Source organism: Cryptotermes secundus, unplaced genomic scaffold (assembly GCF_002891405.2).
Source record: "Cryptotermes secundus unplaced genomic scaffold, Csec_1.0 scaffold94, whole genome shotgun sequence".
NCBI classification, from domain to species: Eukaryota; Metazoa; Arthropoda; class Insecta; order Blattodea; family Kalotermitidae; genus Cryptotermes; species Cryptotermes secundus.
Window position 1 is genome coordinate 1773743 of NW_019737391.1, and position 14215 is coordinate 1787957.

Here is a 14215-nt window from a genome sequence, read left to right on the forward strand (position 1 = left end):
ACAACGCGCTATCTGTGAAGAGGTATTTGGCAAAAAACAACATTCCAGTGATGGAACATCCACCGTATTCTCCGGACCTAGCACCGTGCGACTTTTTTCTCTTCCCAAAAATCAAGTCTGCGCTGAAAGGGACCAGGTTCGAGTCCGTGGATGCAGTGAAAGCAAAAGCGACGCAACTCTTGAAGAGCATAACACAAGATGACCTGCAGCACTGCTTCCAACAGTGGAAAATTTGCATGGAGCGGTGTAGGGATCGGGGAGGGGACTACATTGAAGGGGATAACATTTCGACTGTCTGATTTTTTTTAAATAAAGGGTTAGAGCATGAATCCGGTGTCTTTATTGCCACACCTTGTATAGAGCATGTTTTTGAAACTCCTTCATTTTGCAGTATATACAAGTCTTCTGTTAGTGCAGGCTTTGTAAAGCAGATCAGGTCTATCTTACGTATCTTATGCTACAATGGTAGCTTAATCACTTGAATTGTTGTAAGCTTGACCACCTCCAGGTTTAAGCCTCTTTGTATTTTTCATGCCTGGCTTCGCCTTTCCCTACATTGTAAACATGTCCATTCTCATGATTTTGTATGATTTCTTCTTCTTGCTTCCACAAATTTGTTATAGCTAAACTATAATCTTTTCCATAGCTTATAACATTTCGGCACGGACCACGTAGAAACACCCTTCATCTGTTGCATGCATATCCGTTTCCGTGGGAACGTGTTTACCAAGCCGTTTCCTATCAGCGATCGCCTGTTTCTGCTTATTAAGAATCTTCCGCCTTGTAAAGGGCGTCGTTCCGTTGTTTGTTTCGCTGCCGTTGCTTAGAAACGGATGTTGTTTCAGAGCCGTTTGCTAGCAACAGCTGTTTCTCTGGCTCCAGAGTTCTTGCTTTGAGCAAATGTGCCACAGTATTTTTATTATATAGACTTATGAGTATGTTACATCTGCAGTGCCAAAGTTTATTTCTTCGATGACATGTGTTAGCATCATTTTACAAAATAGTGTTTTCCTTGTTTATAGAACATGAAGCCAAAATATATTTATCGCTTTTTGAGGTTTGGTTGTTTCCACGTCTATGAAGATTCAAATTTGGTTTTCAAGACTATGGCATCTAATCCTGTAGGTAGTTACGAATGCCTCAGGCCATATATTGTCTCCACACTTATGGGTAGATGTTTCACCATGAAGATAGATGCAGCATTAAAAGTTCTACCGTGAAGATGTAGGTAATCTATTTTTCCGAGACAGTGGATTCCACGTATCAGAGTGCATGGACTTATAACCCGGAAGACCTAAGGGTTCCTCATCTCTTGTTACATGTTATAAGCGTTCATACATAACTACTCGTACAGTCATTTCCATAACAGTTACTAAGCATCGCCTGTCAGAACTCACCAGACTTGTCATCTTGTTCGCCGGGAGGCACTGTGAGTTGATGCAGATTAAAATCAACCTCTCCTTGCCGCGCTCCAGTCAGGACGTCTAGATAGCTAAGTCTCTATTTCCGTATTGTTTACAATAATTCTCTGAAGAGATTTTCGCGAAATTATTTTGACTGAGTGCTTTAGATAACAGTTTCTCTTCCAAGTACTGATAATCATGATTCTGTTTGTACGTTTTACATGACAAATTCTGTTACATTTATATAATGCGCAGATGGTCGTAGAATTACATAACTGGACAAAGACGATATTGTTCACCAAAGGTTCTCTTGGCTTATTCAAATAACAGTATTGATTTTGTATTACAGCAGTCATATTATGTCTGTGTATATGTTGTGACATGACGGCTGAAGTCGGAATAGTGGAATAAGAAGATAAGGCCGTTGATAGGCAAAGGCGTGGTAAATATTTTCTTTCATTGGCACTACAGCCCCCAGTGGGCCTAGGCCTATCTCCATGAACTTCTCCGTTCACTTCGGTTTTTCTAGATCTTACACATTCGGTAGGACTCCTTAGGCGGGTGATCAGCTCGTCGCAAGACCTATACCTCTACACAAACTAAACATCCATGCCCTGAGTGGGATTCGAACTCACGATCCCGGTTTCCAAGCGAGCGAAGACAGTACATGCCTTAGACTGCTCGGCTACCGTGACTGGCAAATATATTTTAGGACGAACGAGCTAACACGCAACAGTAGAAGAACTATTCAAGATGTGTTTTCTGTATGGTCAGCGTCGAAGTTGCATAGCGAGGACCAACAAAAAGTCATCCCATACGTGCATGGGTCTACAGCCCTCTGTTGGACCTTGGTCGCTTTTTCAGTTTCTTGATCTTTTTACACAGTCAGTAGGACTCCTTGGACGGGAGATCAGCCCGTCGCAAAGCCGCTACCTGCACTCCAGTGGGATTCGAACCCACTATCCCATGTTTGAGCGGGCGAAGACAATTCGTGTCTTAGACCGCGCGATCACTGTGGTCGGCAGCGTGTATAACCAAATTATGCAGGACGCAGGCAGAATTAATCATAAACAACGCAAATAAAACTTTCGTGGTATTGGAAAAAGGAAACAAGCGTGTAAGATTTGAGGCTTTTACGGCGGTGACTATGAAGAAAGCAGTCTTCTGGGATTTGGCACCGTGTATATATATGGTGTTAACCGACGTTTCGGAGGCACGTATCGCCTCCATCTTCAGGGTAGAAGGAAAAATATAAGAAATCCGCAAGCGAAGAGACCGTGAGAACCGGTAAAAGCAGACTCAGGACAGTTGAAGCAAGAAGAGGCAAGCCGATGTGGAGGCAAGGTCGAATACCTCCACCGTGACCCTGCGAGTCGTAGGAGGCGACGAAAAAGGAAGTTTCAAATCTGAGACAGTAAAATATGGTCGCGATTACCAAGGGACTCGGACCCGAGAAAGACTGCGCTGGCAAAACCAGCAGCATATACAAAAAACAGACCCATCCTCTCGTCAGAGAGGGCACCCCACAAAAGAAGACCGTAACTGTCAAAGAGTAATAAATATGTAGTCATGAGCCCCAAATGGGGCTCGACACCAAGACTTACTGACTGACTGACCGTCAGCCGCAATGTGACTTTGACTTAGATTTTGAAGAAGAGGCAGGGCGACCAATAGGAAATCCTGTGTCTGAAGGTATAACCGGGTCACTCTGTTCCTGGGGGATATAAACAAGAGGACCTGGCCCTCCAGTTTGGGGGAGTCTCGAATCTGAGAAAATAAAATATGGTCATGAGCCCCGTAGGACTGAGACCTAAGAATGACTGCTCTGGGGAGGGCCAGCAGCAATTGTAAACGACAGACACATCCTCTCATCAGAGACGATGTTACATAAGGACTATACCCGCAAGTGTTCGGCTGGAAAATAAAAATTCTCTTCGTTGGTTTGAAGGGACTTGTCGCCAAGACGAACTGATTGGCAGTAAAGTGCAATTTTTCTCTTTGCGCACAAGTCCAGATTGACTTTGAAGACCTATGGAGAATGTTACCCAACGAAAATTCGACAATTCATAAACATCTCAGTCTCGGACGTGTGTCGGCCCTTTAACTTCGATAAAGCCATGGCTAAGAGACATAGGGTTATGTCACGCAGTAAATGGAAGCATCAGCGGAGAAGCAGAACACGTGTTTACGAGAGAAACCGCAGTCACACTCAGTATCACTAGAGAAAAATATCTGAGGTTTCTGCACTGCAGAGAACGTTCCCTTTTAGAGAGGCTTAAATATTCGGACAAACAATTCACATGATATGTTGTTAGGCTGATTTCCTTATTTTGAAAAAAAAAATAAGTAGGCTTATGCGATCTCCATGCAGTCTGTGTGTCTGTGTAACCCCTTACTAACTTTTGAACTCCTAAAGTAATCTTTATGAAATTTGGTATAAAAGTAGTGACACCTGAACCCATTTTATAAATGCCTCCAATTAGTCTCTGTTTTCTGTATATGTATGTCCAATCGTTGCCAGACAACGGCTCGGTAAAAATGTTGCTACCGCAACGAATACACACGCAACAATAGAAGAATTGCTGGACGTGTTGTTTTCTCTTCGGTACGTATCGCATCAAGGAAATTAGGCAGTTCATCCTAGAACTTCTTTTATTTGTGTCAATCCTTACACCGAGCTCCAGACATTGGCCATGTTAATTTCAGTCTACCATAAGCCCCTCTCCTGCAAATGTGAAGGATTCAGCTTTGGGTACAAAGATATTAAAGCTTTTACCTTTGAACCAACAAAACTTTGAACATATTCTTAGAAACCGATCAGTTTACTGGCATAATGTTCTTACCAAGAGTCATTCAAATGTTTCTCTACAGGTTCGGCCAGACAGAACGCTACGCTATGTTCGCTACGTACGCTGTGTACACTATGCGACGCAGCTAACATAGGGAACATAGCGTACGTAGCGTACGGAAGTCTGTGTGGCCAGTCACATTGTCAATAAAGGGAGATATTTTTCTGTTCGTATAGCGAACATAGCGTACGTAGCGCTCTGTGTGGCCGAACCTTTATTGTCGGACAGAAGGATTTTGTACCATAAACAGTAAAATTGTACTACTAGCACAAACAACCATGCTGCAACGTAGTTTTCAACCGATAACCGGAGTTGTACGTAACCAGCGGTTAGGTAGTAGGTTAAGTTCAGGTCAAATTCTTTTCTGTCTCAAATTCTCACCGTCTCTGTGTCTGCCTTCTTAGTAGGTGACCGTAACTGATGTTCGTAATGCATACAACGATCTGTGACCATTGCTGTTTGTTCCCTTACAGCCATTAAACGCATAATGTGATCAAAAAGGGTTACTACAGTTTCTAAACTATATTCAGGGTATACCTAGCTCGAATCTAGGTTCTCACACAAATTTTCCTGATCTAGGTTCCTCGTAATATTCCACAGTCCCTGGACGCGAATGCTTTAATAGTATCTAGAAATAGACCAAGACCTCTTCTTACCCCATTATTTTCAATTCATCAGAAATTAATCATTCTCACATTCAATCCGCTGATCACGTGGCCGGGCGGTGTAAAGCATGAACCGTCTTCTCCAGGTCGAACATTGGGATCGTGTGTTCAAATTTCACTCAAGGCATGGATGCCTTTGTGCGTTTATTCTGTGTTTGTGTTGTTCTGTGTGTAGGTAGCGGCCTTGCGACGAGCTGATCTCCCATCTAAGTTATCCTGCTGTCTGTGTATGGATTAAGAAACTGAAAAAAAACAGCTAAAGTCTACAAGGGCTGTAGAGCCATGGATGGTTGGAGGGAGGGACGGACGGACTGACAGATAGATATATAGATAGATAGAACATTCGATCCTACATAGTATGAGATTCTAACAGCGTTATTAAATAAGCCATAAGTAAATATATAAGAAGTGCCATTGTGATAAATAAGAGAAAAAACATATCACAGCCTCTCTCAGATAAAGTACACAACTTTTTGTGCTATATTTTCACAAGGTTCTTGTATTAGATAGGCATAAACAGTTTATTCTTTCCAGTACAATTTATTTTAAGAGAAAATCAAAAGAGGAAATTCCTCCTTCGCTATTCTACTGATAAATATTTCTACGCAGACAGGCTAATAAATTATTTCTGTTTTTCCCATGTGCGTGTTGAAGTGGAGAGCGACCAGCCATATCAGCCAAGAAATCCAGTATAAGGTTTCAGAAAGATCTGATCTAAAGGCCACGAGATATAGGTTAATTGGATATAATACTCCAGCACAAGATCTGGGAGGAAACCTCAACATGTAACAATCAAGGAAACGATCTGCAGATAGAAGCTGGATTAGTGAGAGGCGGAGTCGAAAAAAAGTAAAACTTTATTGGTCGTAACAATGCCCTCAGATGGGGAATGATATATGTGTTTGTGTTTCAGGTTATACTGGAGTCGTTGTGTTTGGAGTAATCAAAAGTTTGTGATACCCGTCTGACCGTCTTTGCGCATTTTGAAGGAAAAGTGAATTGTGATGCAGCTAGCTCGGAAGCCCGAAGTACTTTGTTTCACCGATATTAAAATGATTTCAGTCACTTCCGATGACCGATTTCAACTTCAACCTTCTCCGAAGCTGATCATTTTTGTGCGAAAGTTTTAATGTATTGAGAACTCGGGTACAAGGAGCATATAAACATAATATTTAGGTTTCCACTAAAATTAAAATTTTACGTTTTTCTTTCATTACTGATAACCGGGCTAGCTGAGATGACGCGCTATTATGTGAGTGTCCAAAACATCAGGGTTCGGTTCCCGACAAAGGAAAGTGACTTTTCTTTAAGCCACAAGTGACTGTGAGTCCCACCCAACCTTCTACAAAATGGCTGACTGGGACTCTTTATCTCAAGATTAAAGCGGCTTGGACGTGAAGCTTACCACTCACCTCCATTTAGTGCCGAGGTCAGGAATGGTGAAGCTGTACCTACACCCCCTCGCACATCTTCAGGGTATGAGGCTTAATTAATTAAGCTCTGGGATATCTTTGATTCCTGACACCATTTACGGGTTGTAGAGCTGCTTCATTGAGGCCACACAGACTAAACCCGACTTAAGATCAAGAGCTTTCAAGTATGAACGAGGGAGCCATCTATGTTAATATTTATTAGGCCTTGCCGTAGCTCAGGCTGTAAGTTGCTGGCTTCTGATTGCGGCGGTTCAGTTTCGACCTCAGTTCAGGTCATATTAGCTTTGTGGTGGACAAATTGTCACTGGATTTTTAGGAGTACTCTGGTACTCACTTACAATTCTCATTGTACTAACGGTTACACATTCATCATCATTCTGTCTTCGATGTTATGTAGTTTTGATACTAACAGCGTCGTTAAATAACCAACTTATTTAAAATGAAACAGAATTTACTGACTCCCTTTCAGGTCCTTTCAGTTAAAGCAAAGATTTTACCCTTGAGTTGGCGTTGAAGCTACTGTATTGTACTGAATTCCTATTGCTTCCTTATGGAGCTTATGGCATCCGTGAAACGATATTTTACTTCAATTTCTTTAATCTTATAGACAATCGGTATGACTCATTGGACGGGGGATCAGCCCGTCACAAAGCCGCTCCTTACACAGGACAACATAAGCACAGAATAAACACAGAAACACATTTATGCCTCGAATTTGATTCGAACTCACGATCTCAGTGTTTGTCCGGGCATTAAAAGTATGTTTATTTTAACCATGACGGTACTCTGTTGTCTGGGTGCTGAGTGTGTTCAACTCGTACACCCTGCTCTGAAGTAACATCTTGAATTTCGTCAGAACCTATTGATTTGTTTCAGAGATATGTGAATGTACAATTTTGGTGCTAAGTAAAGGTTATTTAAACGTATTAATTCTAAAGTTCATATAAAAAGCGTATATTAAAATGTAATGGCACCTGTGAGAATAATGTGTGAGGTGGAGGGATTCAAAAACAGTGTCTTCTGAATACCGAAACAGCTGCTCTCTTTACATTAAACTTCGTGCCAATATTCGTTAAAAACTAATAAAAACACTTGTTTTCATTCATTTAAAATATGCATTAAATATTGTCTTTAAATTATTTTATATGTCAAGATTGTATTTTAATTTTGTTACGAAGGCTTTTTTGTCGCCAGTCTTCGAAATTAACCATACATTATTTCCCATCTTCGAATGTGGTGTTGGAGAAGGATGGAGAAGATCAGTTGGACCGATTATGTGAGAAATGAAGAAGTGTTATTTAGAGTCAGTGAGCAGAGGAATATCCTACACGAAATAAGAAAACGGAAGGCTAATTTGATTGGTCATATCTTACGCGGTAACTGCCTTCTAAAAGAAGTTATTGAAGGAAAGATAGAGGGGCGGATAGAAGTGACCAGAAGACGAGGAAGAAGACGTAAGAAGATGCTGGATGACCTTGGGGACAGAAGAGGATACTGTCATTTGAAGGAGAAAACTCTAGATCGCATTAAGTGGAGGAATTGTTTTGGAAGAGACTGTGGACCTGTCGTCTGACAGATTACTGATGAATGAATGAACGAATGAACGAATTTCCCATATTCCAAGCGACCAAACTCCATGCTTGATACAGCATCTCGGAATAACCTAAGAGTAACATTAAGACCTAGATGGCTGTTGTGAACACGGTAATGAACCATAAAATTCCATAAAATGCTGGAAAATTCTTGAGTAGTTGCACAATTGGCGGCTGCTCAAGAAGGGCTCAACTCCATAAGTAAGTAACATCAAGACCAACAAACAGAACGTTATAATCGTGGTACCTGATTTCATGTAGAATTAGTGGAGTTCCCAGCTGAAACAAAACTGCAGGGTTTTAGATCTTCGGGTATGCAATGCTCATACCTTGGAGGCCAAAGGGAAGCTCTTTGGAGGTATTTGCTAGGACAGGGAATTGAAGTGCCAAAATCACTGAGGCGATCCTGAAACCAACAGGATGTCGGTGTAGGACGGGGGTAATTGATTTCCAAGTGTACTTCCTTCGCATTGGCTAGGATTCTCCAAACAGACCTTATCGAAGTAATAGAATAAGACTGGGACAGAAGGGAATTTAAGGGAAAATCTCGAAGGTCAAGCAGTGCCTATTCCAGACCAATGAAATTCTATTATTTTTCAGTGATGTGACACTTGCTGGTGACTTGTGATTGGCATTTCTGGTAGTCCCAAATGGACACATAAAGTAACAAAGGTTTAACTTCTGAAGTCCTGTACTGCGATGCCGAAACATTGATAGTTAGTTTTGTCCTCAAACGTTATATTTTACATCGACATGTACAGGATAATATTAAAATGGATATTAAGAAAAGAGACTGCGAGATTGTAATGTGTATTCCTCTAGCTTGGAACAGTGACAATATCGGGAGCTTGTGGTCACGGTACCTGAACGCAAAAGCTGGGGATTTATTGACTATCTCAGTGATTCTGAAGGACTTCTATCCACAGAGTTACATATATAAAACAAAAAGTGACGCTATCCCTGTAACAGACCATGGAGGCCCATAGGGTTATGAGATGTCGAAGCTCCCACATTTTCTAGACAATCCGCTCAAAGATGGAAGTGAATTTGTCAGTTTTTAGCGCCAGCCGGCCTTTACCCCCGGAAGATTCCTGGTACTCATTTCTGTTACAGGCTGAGTCTAATCCAGTGCAGCTGAAAAGATTAGGTCAATTAAAAAATCCGATTATTTCATCGGGAATGGAACCCACGACCTTCCAGCTTGTAGCATAGTGCCTCAACCACTTACGCTACCTCGTGCCCCGCTACATATTTAGACTGACATTATGCATAAAACGAACCTCCTCTTGGGCAATCCTTGAGGCTTAAGTCAAAATACAAGAAATGGAATGAGCAGGACAGAAGAAAAATATCCTGTCTTCTGAGATATATTCCGTTGGGTCTAATGGCTACCAGCTTCATATTGGTTTCTTGCTTGGCTTATTCTTTGATCCTGAAGATGGAGGCGATATTTTCTCCCGAAACATCACTGACTTTCAACGGAGTACACGACTTTATATCCAGGAAGATACGACGCTTCATGACCGCTGTTGTGAGAACCTCAAATCCTAAACAGAAATAGAAGTCAAGATGACAAATAAGAAGATACTTATGTTTAATGTTTCTGTTCCTATCCTCGTGTTTCGAATAACACTTACTGCTATGAGCACCGGACTTTCCATATGTCGAAAGTGTAAGACAGGGATAAGGGCAGTTAAATCAAGAGCTAAGGTCAGGTTCTCAGGTTCCGCATGTGTCAAAAAAAAAGTTTACAGCCAGTTCTATAGTTGTATCATAATGTGCGTATCTTACAACAAATTGAAACATAATTATGCTGTGGTCTTGTGGGTTATGACACTAACCTTTCGCAAGGACACTCTCTCACCACCTTCAGTATCCTTCTAAAATACTGGTAAGCATCTATTAGACTTCAGTATCTCATAATTCGGAAGGTCACAGTTAAAATGCCAACAGATTCCACATGATGCTATATAACATTTTTTTTAAAGAATGCCATATTCTTGAATGTGGCGCCTTAAAGATGTTATGTGAATCGACGTTTCGGAGGAACGTATCGCCTCAATCTTGAGGGTAGAAAAATCCGCGAGCGAGGAATCATCGTGTGCACGTGGGCGCAGCCACTTGCTCACGCTGATTCCTCACTCGCGGATTTTTCTACCCTGAAGATGGAGGCGATACTTTCATCCGAAACGTCATTTTACACTAGATCTACAAGGCGCCACATCTCTGAAGACGGCATTCTTCATAGTCACTGTCATGAAAACCTCAAATCTTACAATTTTTTCTGGAGATGGATATTATAGACTTATAGACACTTGACACTTATAGGGTTCAGTAAACTGCTAACGAATAAATAAAAGCAAATAAATCGATTAAGCTAATACACTCTATTTTATGTTTCAGGGGAGAACCCGGCTGCGATGCAGCATGGAGGCTGTGCGTCGTGGGCGAGAGGCCTGGGTCGATGGGCATTGCTACAGCTCTGTGTCACGTGGCTTCTTCAAACATTCATACTCCACAGGTGACAGGAACTCCAGTGAGGGTTGGACATGACTTACAGCACTTGGCTTTCGTGATGATATTTCGAACTATGACGTCAATCGAAATATTTTAGGAGGCGTTCACATTACCACCAAAACCACAGGGTACCAGCTCGTATGGAGAATATTAGAATGTCTTCAGACAGAGAAGCCCACTTCCATATCTCTCATTCAAGACAAAGGCCTGGTCTTAAATAGACTTTAGAGCTGTCATTGGTGAAAAGTGTTTTCCTACGAATACGAAATACATTTCATGACAAACGGCCTATTTGTTACGGAAACTTGAAACACAGAACATACAGATATAAAGTTGAAATAAACAACAGGTGAAGACTTCAGTTTTCTTATTAATTAATGATAAAATTTCAGTTAAATTCAGTACAGACTAAATAAAATTATTTTTCATCTCAGTTGATTAAAAGTTCCCGAAAAACAATCCTCTTTATTTTAAAGAGTGCTCTAAATACTTAGCAATTGTTTATATTTTATTCGAGAATCTAATATATACTGCGTTACAACTTATTTAACCTATAACAGATCTGCGCATGACTAAGTCTCTTACACGGCAACGTAATGGGTTTTGCAGTACTAATGACTTACTAGAAACAAAAGCAATGTGTCTTCCGACTTCTACGTAGACCAACTTCTGACTTGAAGTAGAGTTGAGGAAACTGGTTGTAATCTTTTTTCTTTAATCTTTTGATAAGTTTCCTTCAGCTGCCTCAGTTATTCACTTATCTGACATTAAGAGTTTGTCATCAGAGACTGTATTTACTTACTGGGTCTTATTCCACCATCCGTAGTTAAAAGCACATTATATCGTGTCTTTTAAATGCTGAAATATTATTATTATTATTCTGTTGTGTCTTCTTTGTATGAATTTATTAACTTCCTTCCCGCATTATTCAACGATCTGCAAAAATATAAACGCGATATTTTAAGTCACTCTTTCGTTCCAATTATCCACAACCGAGTGTTACTGAGTATGATTTTAATATTTATTCTGCAGAATTACTTTAACCGTCATAGAAATGTCCGCTTCCAATCAATAACTGTTATCCCTTTTCATCCAAATATTGTTTATTCATCATGAAGGCATGCACAATTGTAAGTGCTGAATCGTTAAACACAGAATGAAACAATTGGTATTTTTAGAATTAAGCTGGCATTTCATTCTGGTCATTTGAAACAGTAGAATGGTTTATTGGTAACTTATTCCCTTCGCGTTCCTGCATCCGTCTATGCTGTGTTCTACAGTACACTGAAATATACTACGTAATTTAGCGCTCGTCATATAAAGCCTGGGTGGGTCTCAAGTTCTGATGTGATCATTTGTGGTGTTATATTAAATAAGAAATCAAGATTACGATTACTATCTGATACTCTGTGTTGCCATAGTGACTAAGTAAAACCATTACTCATAAAGTTATTAAAATTTCTCAAAATAAAATGCCATAACCAGTAAGTAAAATTTGGTATCTGTGAGAGTGAACTTATGTGCTGAGAACAGGAAGGCAATGTTTTTGCAACAGACGATATAACCATAATCTTCAAGGTACTGTAGGCGACTGTCTTTCCTTCTGAACAGTGTAATGAAGTGACTAGGCCCCATGAAATGCGGATGAGGTCTGGAACTCTACGTAAATACAAGTGAGACCCTACTGAAAACACAGAACAGGCTCGCATCCACAGGAGCTCAGACCACAGCTCAAATAAACACATTGGATAAACACGCATTGATTTTGAAATCCTCCTCTTAATAGTCTGGCATGACTTAAGTTCTGAAATAAAGAGATTTACAGCTTATACATATAATGTTGTGAAGATACGCCTCCAAGCAAGGCACATTCTCTTGAATACCTAGAACTTCCGGTTCGCAAAATAAATTAAAACGAAATACCTTCTGTTTTTAAAATTAACATAACAATTTATATTTGTTAAGGTCCAAAAGGTTCAGGAGCGCATGCCATGCAACTTAGCCCAGGTATTTCGGAAAAAGAATTGACGTTGATAAGAAGAAGGAAATATGCACAAATATAAACGTAATTATATAATTTTAATGAAATTTTATATTCTGAATTAAATAGGGCGATTGGTGAAACTAGTTTTAAAGAGTTTAACATAAGTTTGTAAGCTGACTTCCGGCAACCTCCCTTGAGGAGAAAATCCTGGCTTTGCTACTAACATTCCCGTTAAAAATACATAAAATAGCCTTTAAAAGTAATTAATTATCATATATAGATACAATACATAAAATCATTTAGACACTTCGTAATAACTCTTCTTCTCCCACGACTAATACAGGGATATTGACTATATAGGGTATCAGTTCTGCAATTTACGATTGTAGCATATAATCTGAACTCTAAACGAAAATGCATACAATAATTGTAACGACATATCGAGCTCTGTTGAAATATTATATCGTGGCGACATTTTGTGTTGTATTGTACCTTTGTTTTGGTTTAAATCAACACAATTTATGCATAAGTATAATATGCATTAAAATTTTACAGCATGCTTCAGCATTTTGGTTAACATCAGGCATTTTACTCGTACATATGCCTTTAACTGGCATGTATCTTCCCTACCTTGACCAGTGGTTACATGTGTTTACGTTTTGTGTTGGCAGACATTTCCGCCTCCATTTACGCACTACTTGTTCCCAGTTTATGTCTTTCTCTTTCTCTCTCTACTTCTCTGTTCTGGATTTATATTCCTTTATCAAAACGGTTTGTTGGATATCACGCAGTTGACCTTCACTCTCACAGACTTTGGAAACTCCTGACCGCATTTAACTGCGGGATTTATGAGAACAGATTTAATTAACGACATTGGACTACTCAAACTTATTTCCCAAGAGTATCTCTCCCCCAAGTCCCCACTCAGTGTTTGGTTCAGTTACATTTAATTTTAAGTAAATCTCTCTTACTCAGAAGAATAGAGTCTCGAGATTAAGTCAAAATGGCGGAGAACTATTACGATCAGCAAGCACTGTATCTAAAACAGTGAGACCAAGCAAGTTTGACTGTAGGTGACTATAGCAAAGTTTAAAGCACATTTGTATGAACAGAGTATCAAGTTCTTGCGACATGATGTGACCCCAAATGAAAGAGTATATTGAAGAAAGTCGTCTTCTGCGTTTAGGCGCCGTTTATTCTTCGTTTTGGCCGACGTTCCTCCGAAACGTCGGCCAAAACGAAGAATACACGGCGCCTAAACCCAGAAGACGACTTTCTTCATAGTAATCGCCGTGAAGACCTCAAAACTTACGAAAGAGTATATTCGTTGCCGATTGCAGAATGGAGAAATATGGCGTTGAAAACAAAGTTATTATATTGGAAATATATATTTTAGAGGATAAACCTAAGATAAAACTGAGAAACTAGTAAAATTAAAATAATTTTATTTAATCTTTAAAATAAGTATATTACTTAATTCCTACTGCTTATATACAGACCTATAAAACTGAAATTCCAAACTTGTACCTAATTATATAATAAATTAAGAAACGAGCATACTTTTTTGTGCACCATGTAATCGTATTTCGTTCCTAAGATTTTGAGAATGGAGACTGAATAATTGACTTTCTCTGACAGAAAATAATTCGAATTTCTGATGATTAATATATTCAAATTTTGAAAAATAAAATAACATAATGCAACCAGTTCTTCTTTCCTGAAGGAGCATCATTTTAAGTTGAGTACTGGCTTTTCCCAATTATTGTTGTGAA

The 14215-nt window shown here is 39.7% G+C and overlaps 1 protein-coding gene across 1 annotated transcript in view; it reads left to right on the forward strand.

Annotated features, from left to right (window-relative positions):
• LOC111870260 (peroxidasin) overlaps positions 1 to 13647 on the forward strand; it is a 385708-nt gene extending 372061 nt beyond the window's left edge. Inside the window, exon 6 of the mRNA XM_023862384.2 lies at positions 10346 to 13647. Within this exon, the coding sequence (XP_023718152.1) occupies positions 10346 to 10467 (122 nt within the window). The 3' untranslated portion in view covers positions 10468 to 13647. The remainder of the gene's footprint in view (positions 1 to 10345) is intronic.
• Positions 13648 to 14215: the final 568 nt, after the last annotated feature.